Source organism: Callorhinus ursinus, unplaced genomic scaffold, assembly GCF_003265705.2.
Source record: "Callorhinus ursinus isolate GAN/ISIS: 27379988/994484 unplaced genomic scaffold, GSC_fseal_2.0 scaffold72, whole genome shotgun sequence".
NCBI lineage: Eukaryota > Metazoa > Chordata > Mammalia > Carnivora > Otariidae > Callorhinus > Callorhinus ursinus.
In genome coordinates this window covers 384,404-397,693 of record NW_027397134.1, presented here as the reverse complement: position 1 = coordinate 397,693, position 13,290 = coordinate 384,404, and the positions used below count along the sequence as shown (strand labels likewise).

Here is a 13,290-nt window from a genome sequence, read left to right as displayed (position 1 = left end):
TTCCAAAAAATTTTTTTAAAGATTTTATTTATTTATTTGACAGAGACAGACACAGCGAGAGAGGGAACACAGCAGGGGGAGTGGGAGAAGCAGGCTTCCCGCTGAGCAGGGAGCCCGATGCGGGGCTCGATCCCAGGACCCTGGGATCATGACTTGAGCTGAAGGCAGACGCTTAGTGACTGGGCCACCCAGGTGCCCCTATATTTTCCAAAATTTCTATGGTGAGCATATACTACTTTATTTTTTTAAATTTTATTTTATTATGTCATCACCATAGAGTACATCATTAGATTTTGATGCAGTGTTCCATGATTCACTGTTTGCATATAACACCCAGTGCTCCATGCAGAACGCGCCCTCCTTAATACCCATCGCCGAGCTCACCCATCCCCACCCCCCTCCCCTCTAGAACCCTCAGTTTGTTGCTCGGAGTCCATCGTCTCTCATGGTTCGTCTCTCCCTCCGGTTCCCCCCCCTTCATTTTTCCCTTCCTTCTCCTAATGTCCTCCACGCTATTCTTTATGCTCCACAAATAAGTGAAACCATATGATAATTGACTTTCTCTGCTTGATCTATTTCACTTAGCATAGTCTTGTTAGAATGGCAAAAACTGACAAGGCAAGAAACAACAAATGTTGGAGAGGTTGTGGAGAAAAGGCAACCCTCTTACACTGTTGGTGGGAATGCAAGCTGGTGCAGCCACTTTGGAAAACACTGTGGAGGTGCCTCAAAAAATTAAAAACAGAGCTGCCCTGTGACCCAGCAATTGCAGTCCCGGGCATTTACCCCGAAGATACAGATGTAGTGAAACGAAGGGCCACATACACCCCAATGTTCATAGCAGCAGTGTCCGCAATAGCCAAACTGTGGAAAGAGCCGAGATGCCCTTCAACAGACGAACGGATAAAGAAGATGTGGTCCATATATACGATGGAATGTTACTCAGCCGTCAGAAAGGATGATTACCCAACTTTTACATCAACATGGATGGGGGACTGGAGCATATCCTACTTTATAATCAAACACAAGTACTCACAAGATCCAACCTGTGTTTGATCTCAGAGAAAGTTCCTGACCCCAACCCCCAGAGGGCTCAGGGAACAGCTGCTGACCAGCTGGGGTGGGATGGGCGGTGTGCAAGGAAGGAGAGGTCCCCTGGGCAGACAGGGCTCTGGGGTGCCCCAGGCAAGCCTCCCCCGATGGCAGGGGCACCAGACCAGGCCTCCAGAGAGGTTCCTCTGAGACCCTGGTACGGGGGCTCCTCCAGCCCCGGAGAAACACTGGAGTGCCTGGCTGACTCCAGAGCCACCCTGCAATTCCGGTATCTCCAGAGCACGAGAGGCACCGTCTCAGCTATGGCCCTGGTTTCTCGTAGCCTCTTGTGTCCTTCTGCTTCCCACAGCCCGCTCTGTGCTCTGCTACTAGGCTCTGCCTACAGACCCCCTGTGACGTCAGGCCCCCAGGCCTTTGCACATGCTGTGACTTAAGCCTGGGAACCCCTCACGCTGCCATCTTTTTTGACTTTGTGGGTCCTGGGGTGCCTGCTACAACTAGTTAACCCCACAGCCCTAACAGGGGAGCAGCCCTATACGGAGAGGAATGGGTATGGCTGGGTGCCAATAAAGCTTTATTTACACAAACAGACGGTGGGCGGAACTTGGCCCGTGGGCTACAGCTTGCCAAACCCCGCTCTGCCGCAGCACTTACAAACATTACAACTTAGTGTGAATAATCCCTCACTTTTATGTGTTAACTTGCGGTAAGAAAAGCCCGATGCAGGGCTCGATCTCAAGACCCTGAGATCGTGACTTGGGCTGAAATCAAGAATCGGACGCTCAACTGACTGAGCCACCTGGGTGCCCCAGAATCCCACTACCCTTTCTCGAACATGTCTGCAAGCCAGCTCTGCACACACTTTCTCCTTTTGTCCTCATGACCACCCTGGAAGGTTAGAATGATGAGTCAACCCATTTTGCAGATAAGGAGACTGAGGCCCAGAGAAGCAGAGTGACCCCCCCCCCCACCCCAGGCCAAGCAGCTCGGCTGGACTAGGTCAGTAGTCTTCCCACAACACAGCCCTGGATTTCCATGTGGGACGTGGAGGGGGGTGGGGGAAGGGCAAGGCCGGCCGGCCTGATTCCTGGTCGTCTTCCCCCCACCCTGGCGTGTGTTTTTAGATCTCAGGCTGCTGAGAGTTCACGTGAACAAAGTTCTGCTGCTAGAGGGGAACACACAGCTGCAACTCCCCTTTGCAGCCAGCTCTAAGACCCAGACAAGCACCTCCCAGAATTGCATCCTGAGTCCAGGGTGGAGGCCTCATCCCCAAGACCCCTCACCTGTCGTCCTTCTCCATGCTGGAGGGCAGCACGCGACTGCCCAGCTGGAAGGGGGACTTGGGGGTCTTGGGCTGGGGGGCCCAGCCTGAGGCCTCGCTGGGACTGTCGGCCTCTGGCCTCTTGTGCAGCTGAGCCTGGGGAGAGAGGAGAGAGCCGAGTCTGTTACCACCTCGGGTCTGCGGAAGGCTCCCATCTGATGGCAACCGTCACTGTTTGGCAACAACAGGGCCCCCCGGCAACTGGACCCAGGCAGGAAACACAGGGGCGGGGGAGATGCCGCCTGACTTTGGAGGCTAAGAGAAATCGGAGGCCAGGCGGGTAGTCTACACAGTTACCCTTGGCCACTAGGATCAAAGAACCACCACCAAAACCCCACACAATCCTGTCATCTCCCCTTTGATGGAAAAGCCACCATTTGTATGCTCTTGGGACGGGATGTTCTGTCTCCTTTCACTTCCCAAGAACCCCGGCATGGAGGTAACGGCCCCATCTTGCAGATGACACTCAGCTCTGCGAAGCTTCTTGGTCCTGTGTCCACAGGGATATAATGAGATTTTGACTATCACGTTCCCACAGGAAAAAGGCAGGGCAGATTTCCCCATTTTGGGCGGGCTATGGTCGGGAATGGGATGACAGTATGATGTTCACAGAGTTCCCCTGGGGGCCCAGGGGTGTGATGGTGGCAGGTGACAGGTGTCTCCGAGGCAACGCTGGACGGCCCCCATCACCACTGTCCACCTGACACCTCTGTGCGCCAAGCACCCGCCATTTGGTGACCAGGCCTAATGTATGTGACACACATCAGCCGGAAGTAGAGGCTGGCTTTCCCCATTTTACAGAGGAGTAGCCTCAAGGTCAAAGATCAAGCAGTGTGCCTAGAGGCACACAGTTTTCAAGACCTGGGATTCACCCTGGGTCTGCCCAACCCCAACCCCAGGGCTCCTTCCAGAATGAGCCCAGTAGCCTCCCCCGACTGTTGCTGACTGCTGAGCGTTGCCCGATGGGAGCAGGTGCAGCTGCCCCCAGGTTCAAGGAGCTCACGCTAACCGTAGCAAACGAGTTGCAGGAGCCTCATCTCGACAGCATGCGGGAGATCTGAGTGGTGTCCAGGGACCCAAGGACCAGCCTCGGGAGTTCCGTGGGGCACCCGCCTGGAGCCCACGCCTTTGCAGCCTGCTGTGCTGGGCTGCCCTGGGACACAGCATTTGTTCCAATGCTGGAAACGAAAGGCAGGAAACCCCTGGCCTAGGGCAGCGGCCGCCAGACGGTCCCATTTGCCAGGTTTATAAATCAGCCACAGGGACAGGTGTGCCTGTGCTGTTTACTGACTTTTAGGTCTTGCAAAAAATGGCAGATACTGTGGCCATGTGGGGTATTACTGGGGGAAACTGGGTGGGGCACGCATGCCGACCCCCTGCACTATTTCTGCAACTTCTCGTGAGTTGAACTGTTTCAAAACTGGAGGGGAGGGAAGGAGGGAGGGAAGGGGGAATGGGGGAAGGGAGGGAGGGAAGGACACATGGGGCCTGTTCTCCTTGCTGCCAAGGTTGAGGGTAGCTCTGGGTGTGAAGCTCGGTACCTTTAGCACTGCCGGGTCCATGCCTGGAAACACAGGCATCCTCTGCGGATGGCTGGTGGGGGTCCTCTCAGCCCTGGAGGGCTTCTCCTCCTCATCGGACTCTTCCCTCCTGGGAGATTTCTCTTCTGTCGCAAAGAAAAGAGCACTGACGTCACTGGCAGCCACCGGACCCTCGGCACACAGTCCCTCATGCAGCCCTCGCGCCAGCCCAGCCCGGAAGTCGTCACTGGCCCGTTTTATGAATGAGGACAAACTCAGGTTCCTCATGGCTGACAACGCAGTATGACGGATGGTCTCCTGGGAGGAGGCACAGACAGACCCCCCTCCTGGCTCCTGGCTCCTTCCCAGTCAGGGAAAGAGAAGGAAGTCTTTGGCAGAGAGGCAAGGAGATCCCTCCAGCAAGGCACGGGGCTGGTGGTCTCGGAAGAGGGCGTGCAGGGCTTCGTGTGTCTCGTGGAAGGCCTGACCAGAAGCCACTTCCCTTCGCCAGAGGCCCCATTTCTGGGACTTCCCTCCATTGCCATGTTCCAGCCTCACAGGAGAGACTCTGGCGGCATGGGCCGTTCGTCCTCACTCCTCTGGGAGTGTGCGGTGAGGAGTTTCAGCCTCCCGGGGGCCCTGGGCCGAGCTTGGGGGCAGTGAGGAGTGCAGGGAGGACGTGGGGAGGGACGAGGAGGAACCAGGCCAGGCCTGCTCCCCTGGAGCCCCTAGGCCATGCAGGGAACGGGGGTGTGTTCCGAAGGCATACCCCCAGGCCTTCCCCAGCTCCAGGCCGGTTCCTCGAGGCTGCTGGGAACCGGCAGTCAGAGGGCTGCTGCCACGTTCCAGCTGGGGATACTGGTATGATTCTGTCCCCATGCTGGTTTTTATTTGCTCCAGGCAGCTGGGTGGAATTTAGCTCAGAAAACCCAAAGAGTGTGCAGAGGTCTCAATCAAGGCATTTAAACACTTCCTTTAATAATAAACATGAGACGGGGGGGGGGGGCGGCCTGGGTGGCTCAGTCGGTTAAGTGGCTGCCTTCGGCTCAGATCATGATCTTGGGGTCCTGGGATCGAGCCCTGCATCGGGCTCCCTGCTCAGCGGGGAGTCTGCCTCTCCCTCTGTGCATGCTCTCTCTCACTCTATCGCGAATAAATAAAATCTTTAAAATAATAATAATAATAATAATAAACATGAGGTAGGAGAGGGAATAATAAACATGAGGTAGGAGAGGGCAAACCCCATGTGAACAAAGGCCCTGCAAGTGTTTGGGGGACACACCGCTGCATATGTGCAGAGCAGGGAGGTCACCTGCTACAGTATCCAAGAGGAGATTTTGCTTCTTAATACTCCTCCATGTGTCCCCATCCACAGACAAAGTTGAACTCCTTAGCAAGGAATCACGACTGTCCATGAGCAGGCCTCTGCCCACCCTTCTGGCACGACCCCTGCTATTCCTGGCTTGAGCAGCCCTGAACTGCTTAGAGAGACCTCTGCCACACACAGAGATGGGCCTCCCGCACACCTGCCCCTTTGAGCCCACTGTTCTGTACGGAATACCCTTCCCTGGCTGATGCCTATTGGCTCTTTGAGATTCAGTTCAGGTTTTGACATAGGACTCAGCCAAAGAAGTCCTTGAAGGAAAATGAGTAGCCTTAAAATAATTCATTGGAAACATAAAGACTGATGATAAACAGAACTGATCTTTCACCTCGAGAATCTGGGCAAAGACCCGCAAACAAACCTCAAGAAAGTATCAGTGACTTTAGTAAGGGTAAAGGCAGAAACAGCAAAAACCTATTAAGTTGTATCTCTGTCCCTGACAACCCGTGGAGCCCCAGTGAATATATCATCCTGAAAAAAATCTTTTTCGCCTAATTTCTAATAAGGTCTGTAGAATCAGAGAGCACAGGTTCCTATGTAACTGCCTTCTAACATCCTACAAAGTCAAGAAGTTCTTGGTGTCTAACCTAAATCTGTCCTGCTGTTCAGTGCGGCATCTGTGGAGAAGGGAGGGCACGGTGTACCTGTTGAGTCCTTGAACATCCACACGTTGTCAGCCTCCTCCTCCAAAGGACACCTGTTCTCCGACTCACTAACTCGGCTGCGCCGGAGGGAGTGGGAGATGGGAGCCCGGCGGCGGCTTCTCTTGCTGAGCTGCACCCGGGTCTTGAGGGCACTTGAGTCGAGGACTGAGGTTTGCTTTGGGAGTTGGCAGGCAGGAAGAGGGAGAGAGCAAAGGGAACCATTAGCTGAGGGCGCCACCCACGGGAGCTTCCCTGACACATGAGATGCTGTCTGAGTGGTACGTGGGCCAACATCTTCACATTTTTATGGGCACCTCAACACTGTAAGCCCCCATTTCTCTGCGAAACACACCACAGAGGCTGGTTACAATGATCACATGAGCCTTGAAGGCCCTGGCACAGCCCCACAGTGGACATGAATGAAAATGCCTTCTCCCCGCTGGTGACATAGGAGCATGGAAGCTGGAACAGTGCTCGGTATACAGCAGGGGCCCAATCAGTGTTTGTATGCTCACTGAATGAAGAACTGAATACATCATCTAACTAAATTCTCACGGGAACCCTATTCATACGGGGCCCGGGAGCTGGGGCATCCTCGGTGCGGTCCCCCTCCATCCACAATAATTGGGGGGCAGGTAGAGGGTACAGAGCAATGCACTTGCACCAAGCCTTTGCCTACAAGCATCACACTCTGCGCAGAGGCAGGTGGACAGTCGGTGACTGAGTGACGAAAGGTGTCAGGGAGGCACACCAGCCAGGTGGGCCCAGCCAGGAGGCGGGGCAGCCCCTGGCCCAGCGATCGCCCAGGGGGATGATGGCGAAGAACTGAGAGCTCTGCGTTCAAATTCCCCTCGGTTCAAATCCTAGGTGTGTCAGCTCGAGCCGCGGACTTCACCTCCCTGAGGTGTCCCTCTTTGGAGAAAAGGGGGTCACAGGAGTCCCTGCCACCCACGGTGGTCGAGAGAATTCATGAGTCCGGGCGGGGCAAGTCCTGGTTTGAGACAGCGTCTGACCAAGGCTGACACAGGCAGGAGCTGTTACAGGCCATCTCCTGTGCGCGCCTGAAATGTGGGGTCCTCCCTCTCGGGTCGGCTGTGGACAAGCTCCGTCAGCCAAGGCCTTTTCAAGGAGCGATGATGATGGGCTAATTTCAGTGAATCATTTCCCACCGGTTGGTAAGCGGCAGACACCACACCGGGCGCGGGAGGAGGGAGCTGATGTTTGTGCAGCTTCTTCTGGACGTGGTCACAATGGCAGCCAGTGGGGGGAGCTGACGGGGGGGGCGGAAGTCCCAAACTGGGGGATCGCTTCTCGGATCCAGTTTTTCAGACTCAGAGAAAGGGGGAGGAAGGGGCTGGCTTGCAGGGCAGTTGGGTCTGTTTCCCCAGGGCTACCCCTTGGCCACAGGCTGGGGCAGGGCCCGGATGCCTTGGTGTCTCAGCTTTCCTTTCAGCCTCCAAACGGCCCCCGCAGGAGCCCCCAGTTCCGGTGGGCAGTGCCCGTAGACTTAAGTACGTGATAAATAAGCAGCCAGACCTGGGATCGGGGACGCTCGCATTTGAGTCACCCAATGGCCACGTTGGTTCTCCCATCTGCAGGATGGGGCAGGAATTTTTGCCTCCTGGGCTACTGGCCTATGAGCAGTCTCACCACTCGGGGACTGGTGGCCGTTGGTATTTATAATGGACCCTGAGAAAGAATGGCTTAGTGTTCTAAAAGGTAAGTCCAGCGGATTGTACCATGGCCCGGGGACATCATATAAGCACGTAAGCTACAGCCACGCTTGGCACACAGCTTGAGCTTGGCACATGTCTGTTGAATGAATACCTGAGCACATCACCTAACCGAATCCTTCCAACCCACACCATGTGCATGTTTATATAATGGGGTGGCCCAAGGGAGACCAAACTTGTGTCTTTCCCCATCTCTGCCCTTAATCCAGAGGTGCCAGCAAGAGACCCCGACTGTACTTAGAAGGGGGAATTCCCTTTGAGGATCCAGAGGAAGCCCCTTCTCCCAAAGCACTGAGGGTTCCTTCTCTGGGGGGGAATCTGGGTAGCCATCCCTAAGGGTGTGGGCATGAGGCTTTACTGCCAGGAGAGTGGGTTGCTTTTAGGTTCTGCACCATTTAGACGATGCATCCACAGGACGGTGGGCTGGGGGCGGGTAGCCCTACTGTCAGGGGGCAGAATAATGGGACTTTGAGGATTGAAAAGGAAACTGTGCCTGCCCCCTGCAGGTGGGGCCCGTGCGGGAGGAAAGAGGACAGGTACTGGTCTGGAAGGGGCTAGAGCAGGATGCCACTGGGCCTGGGCGACTGGCAGCTGGGAGGCTGGTTCTGCTTGGGACCTAGAAAAGCTGAGTTCTAGGGGCTGCCCCTGGGGACCCACGTGAGGGCTATCTATGCCCGAAGGGTCCCCCTTCCTGGAGCTGCCACTACCCATTTACAGAGAGACTTGGATCCGCGGGCATCAGAGACACGTCCTGCCGAGCAAGACCTTGGTGAGAACACCCAGCAGAATGGGTCTGAGCAAAACTCCAGACTCTGCACGCCTGGAATTGCAAACCTCAGGCAGCCCACCCCCCCGAACTGTCCCCCAACCCCCCGGAGATGAGGCGCCTGACTTCCTGCTTACCTAACAGGTGGGGGCTAGGATCAGTGTTAATTTGAACCCATGTGATTATATTTGAGGTCGTGGAGCCCACTGTGCTGGTTATCAGTGGGTGAGGAAGCCAAGGCTCAGAGAGGTGAAGGCATGTGCCCCAAGACACACAGCTGGGGTGTGGCAGGTGCAAGATACACACAGACATCAGTCCCATCGCAAAGACTGTTCCCTCTGCACCCACCACAGGGGTCCCTGGCACGCAGATTCCACCCCTGAAAGGGGCCACCCACTGGGAGATGCCAGAGCATCCCTTTAAGAAGAAAGGACTCTTTCCAACACACGCTCCCGGTTACGGACTTACATCAATGAAGGAGAAGTCGTCCACCCTCTTCGAGGGGCAGGGGTCTGGCGGAGGCAGCCCCTCCATCCCATCGGTGGATTCCAAATCGGTGCTGGATCGGTCCACGCTGGTGCTCCGCTGGTCCCTGGAGCAGCTGTGCTGGTCCCCGGCTGAGGTGGCCTCCGTCTGGGAGGACAGTGAGGACAAGCGGCTGCTGGGGAGCTGCTTCCGGGCCGACACGGCACTGCTGTCTGGGGACGGGGACTCGGGGGCCAGACTACGAGAAGAGAAGGAAGGGAGACATCATTTGTGCAGGTGGTTGCACAGAACTGAATTTCAAGCACAGCACTGAATTCCAAGTAGAGGAGGTACAGAAAGCAGGTTCAGGCTGTGCTTTCTAAGACACAGGACATCCCTGTAGGGTATGTCCTTTCTGGGCAAGCCTGGCACTGTTCGTGGTGCTTCCAGAACACCTGGACAGGGATGGAATGGGAGGAGCCGGTCTGGTCCCATTCCAGACCCTCCAACCCTGCCCTGGGCAGGAGGGCTGGAGACACTGGGCACACATGGCGACTGGGCCCTTGCCATGTGGCGAGTGTGAGCCCAGAGTATAGAGTCCACACTGGATTCCCACCACTTTGGAAAAAAAAAAAGAGAGAGAGAGAGAATATAAAATACTGATGCATGTTGAACTAATAATATTTCAAATCTGGATTCACTAAAATATTGTTATTTAAATTGTTAAGATGTTTCTTTTTTACTCTTTTGAGGTGGCTCCTGGGACATCTTAAATGACCCAGACCCCGTGTTTGCGGCTTGAGTTGTATTTCTGTTGGACAGCGCCGACATCGATCGAAAAATCACCAGCAGTCCCTTGTGGTAGAGCAGGAAGCAGGGGAACTTTCTGCATGGTTCCATTCATTTATGCATGCATTCAGTCAAGATTTACTGAGCACTTACTATGTGCTAGGCACTGCTACCCACTGAGTCACTGAATCCCCTCCCCAGTCCTACTACGGCCACCATAATAGTATCAAGTAGGATTAGCCTCAGGAAGTTAAATATGTAAAAATAAGTCATTAAGCTAAAAAGCACCCCCCATTAAAAAGACACCAAAGTCAAGAGCATGGGAGAGCCAACCCTGAGGAAGGGCAGCCGGGCACAGGACACCACCTCCTGATAGGAGGGTCTCCCCTGGAAGCCACCCGGGCTGCACCCCTGCCCAGAGCCTATCCTGGTGCTTCACGGCGGGAGCACATCCACGCTCTGTCCGCCCTGGGATGATTTTATTACTCGGAACAGGCAGGATGTGGGGGTGCGGGGTGAGACTGAAGCAACCTCCCCCTACGCCTCCCCGCCCAGACAAGAGGGAAATACCACCGAGGAGGCAGCAGATGGCGCTGCTGGCCAGGGCTGAGGACTAGCGGCTGCCGGACGGGCCGGGGAGGGGGCGCTGCAGTACCTCCGGGGAACAAAAGGGGGCGCCCACCCCCCACCAGGAGCGGCCCCAGGTCCCAGAGGCCAGCTGCCGGGGGGGGGGGGGGGGGGGGGGGGGACGACGGAGGCCCAGGAAGGGGGTAAAACCGAGACGCAGGCTTCCGGACTCAGAGTCCAGAGGGCTCTTGCAGGAAATCTTAAGTGAAGTCTAGTGACATTTAAGAACGCTCATTAACGACACCCCTGTCACGGGTTCAGCGAGAAAAGGCTTTCACAGGTACTACAAGAAACCTTTGCTTCCCTTTGTCTTCTTCGTACCCATTTTCAATTCCATCCACCTCCATCCGACTTTCACATCGTCAGCTGTGGGACATAACCCAGTAGAGGCTTGTGACGACCACTCCCGGCTGGGAGCACAGGGAAAGCAGGTGGGGGACCTGGGGCTGAGTGCACCCGATCCCTGGGCATACCAACCACAGGCGAGGAAACCGAGTCACACAGAGACACGGGCCAGCACAGGGCCACGCTGGAGGCAACCCAGGTCTCTCTGACTTCAAAAGACCATGCAACCCTGACCGTGGTAGTGTGCCCACGCGATCCTGGGGCCTTAGGCTAGGGAAGACGTGAGCTGAGAACACGGCAGTGTCCACCCCATGTGTCCATGAAGCCACTCCTGTGCTCGATCCCGCCCCAGGGGGAGAAGAAAAATTGTATTTTTAAAACAATGAACAGGGCCCATGAGCAGGTGCTCCTACTATGTGCCAGGAAATATGCTAATTGCCCACAGGTTCCCCTCCCAACAACCCCGTGTGGTGGGGTGCCTCAGCCTTCACCTCTGCAAGATGGGGCAACAGGATTAGACGTTAACACATTTACGTACTTACAACAGTGCTTGGCACGTACGCTCAGTAAACCCCGGCTGTTTTTACAAGCATCATTCCCTTCCTACAGAGGAGGAACGTCAACTCTGGAAGGCATATAACTCAGTTACCCAGAGTCCCATCGGCAGCTAGGGTGGAGCTGGGATTCCGAGCTGCCTGCCTCCTGTATCAGGCAGACATCTGAGGGCCCTACAAGCCATCAACTGGGGTGATGTTAAATGCAAGACACAGCTTATGAAGCAACATGTGGGGCATGCTCCTCTGTTCATAAACACACACGGACTTACTGGAAAAAAAAAAAAAAGTCTAGACAGACGTGTAGCAAAAAGCATCAGTGCCTTCGTTAATGACCCGTGTGCTGGGGTTACAGGTAGTTTTGATTTTCTTTGTACTTCCTTTCATCATGGTCAAATACACATAACGTAAAGTTGACTATCAGTGACGTTGAGCACATTGACGGTGTGGTGCAGGCATTACCATGATATAGTTCTAGGACATCTGCCCAAAAGGAAGCCTGGTACTTAACCCCCACCCCCCGCCCCAGCCCCTGACAACTAATCTACTCTCCGTCTCTATGGATTTACCTATTTTGGACATTTCCTATATCCTTTTAAAATAATTTTTTTGTACTTTCTCAATTTTTTTCAGACAAGAATGGATTACGCTGCTACCTACAGACGACGTGGGTTCAAGGGATACAGAAATGGGGGGGGCATGTGGGCCATGCTGCCTTCCATCCAGACGCCCCACCCTGCAGCCCGGAGCCCCGCAGGCCCTACCTCTCCCGGCTCTGGCGCTGGTCCGTCCATGTCCCATACTGGCTGTCAGCTTCCTGCACGAGGGTGTCGGTATCCTTGGCCTCAGGGGGCCGCCTGGAGAAACACTGCTTCAGCTGGTCCTGCAGAGACAAGCCAGAGGGGAGAGATTTCCATCAGGGGAAAATGCGCAGAACCTGGTCCCCCGGCTGACGCAGATCACACGGCACTGCCCCCGGCTCAAACCCGCCCCAGCTCTCTACTGTGCTCAGAGGCCGGTGCAGATGTCTGGGGTGGGCATTAGGGTGACCAACTGTCCCAATGCGCCCAAGACACCACAGGAGGCAGGACGGTCGGTGTTCAAGGCAAGCAAGCTGGGATGAAGGCGTCACCCGTGTAGGGTCCTGCTGGGCACCATGCTGCCCATCCTCAGTGCCCCTCTGTCCGCCTAGCACCGCATGAAGGACCATCTTCTCTCCATCTTCGGTCTCCCAGGACTTGTCCACCTGGTTAGGGCACTCCCTCAGCTGTCCCCCGCCCCCGGGTTCCCACCACCACCATGCTTCCAACACAGCAACCACGGAGCATTTAACTGTGCCCAGCGTCGACCAAGCTGTCTGCACACCACCTCACTGAACTGAAGTTCCATGGCCATCCTTATTACAATCCCATTTTCCAGATGAGAACATTGAGGCTCAGATTGGTGAAGAGACATGTCCCAAACCAAATAGCCAGTGCATGGCGAAGCAGACCTCAAACCCGGACAGGACGCTTGGGTCCACATCCAAACCAGTAACCACTGCACCCCAGGCAACCTGGGGTCCCTCGGCTGTCACTGCCTGCTTGCTCAGTTGCTGCCTGTGCCCTTGCCCGGGGCACTTGGAAGGAGCGCTGGCACAGCATGGGCAGCCACGGAGCTCCATTAAATGTCTGAACTGCTGGCTTCCCTACCTTGCTCACTTTCGGCGAATTAAAAGCCCACTCCCTGCTCAACAACCTTCAATGGCTCCCTACTGTCCTCCAGCGGAAATCCAATAGCCCTTGTAGTTGAGCCCCCAATTTCCTCTCCAGTCCCATCTCCCACCCCACCCCAAACAAACCCTTCCTCCCACCCTCCCTGACCTCCTCACACATCCCAGCCTCTGCGGGTTTGCTTGCACCCCTCCCTCTTCCTTACCCATCCTCCTGGTCAAAACCATTACAACCCAGTGATCTCTCCCCCTGCCGAGCTCTTCCTGCCTACCCTGGACTCACTGTTGTACCAGGTAAAGTTCAACATCAAAGTTATTTACTCCACAGAAATTTACTGAGTGCTTACTATGTGCCAGGCACCAGGGAACTGGGCTTGG

General features: G+C 55.3%; 1 protein-coding gene across 6 annotated transcripts in view; it reads right to left on the bottom strand.

Moving 5' to 3' along the window:
• KIAA1671 (KIAA1671 ortholog) overlaps positions 1-13,290 on the bottom strand; it is a 186,798-nt gene that overhangs the window by 7,915 nt on the left and 165,593 nt on the right. For 5 of the 6 annotated variants that reach the window (XM_025858253.2, XM_073886759.1, XM_073886761.1 and 2 more), the window contains 5 exons: positions 11,966-12,084; positions 8,890-9,145; positions 5,923-6,097; positions 3,916-4,040; positions 2,337-2,470 (listed from right to left, as the gene is read on the bottom strand). In XM_025858253.2, the coding sequence (XP_025714038.1) occupies positions 2,337-2,470; positions 3,916-4,040; positions 5,923-6,097; positions 8,890-9,145; positions 11,966-12,084 (809 nt within the window). The remainder of the gene's footprint in view (positions 1-2,336; positions 2,471-3,915; positions 4,041-5,922; positions 6,098-8,889; positions 9,146-11,965; positions 12,085-13,290) is intronic. The other variant, XM_073886760.1, reaches the window with a different exon arrangement.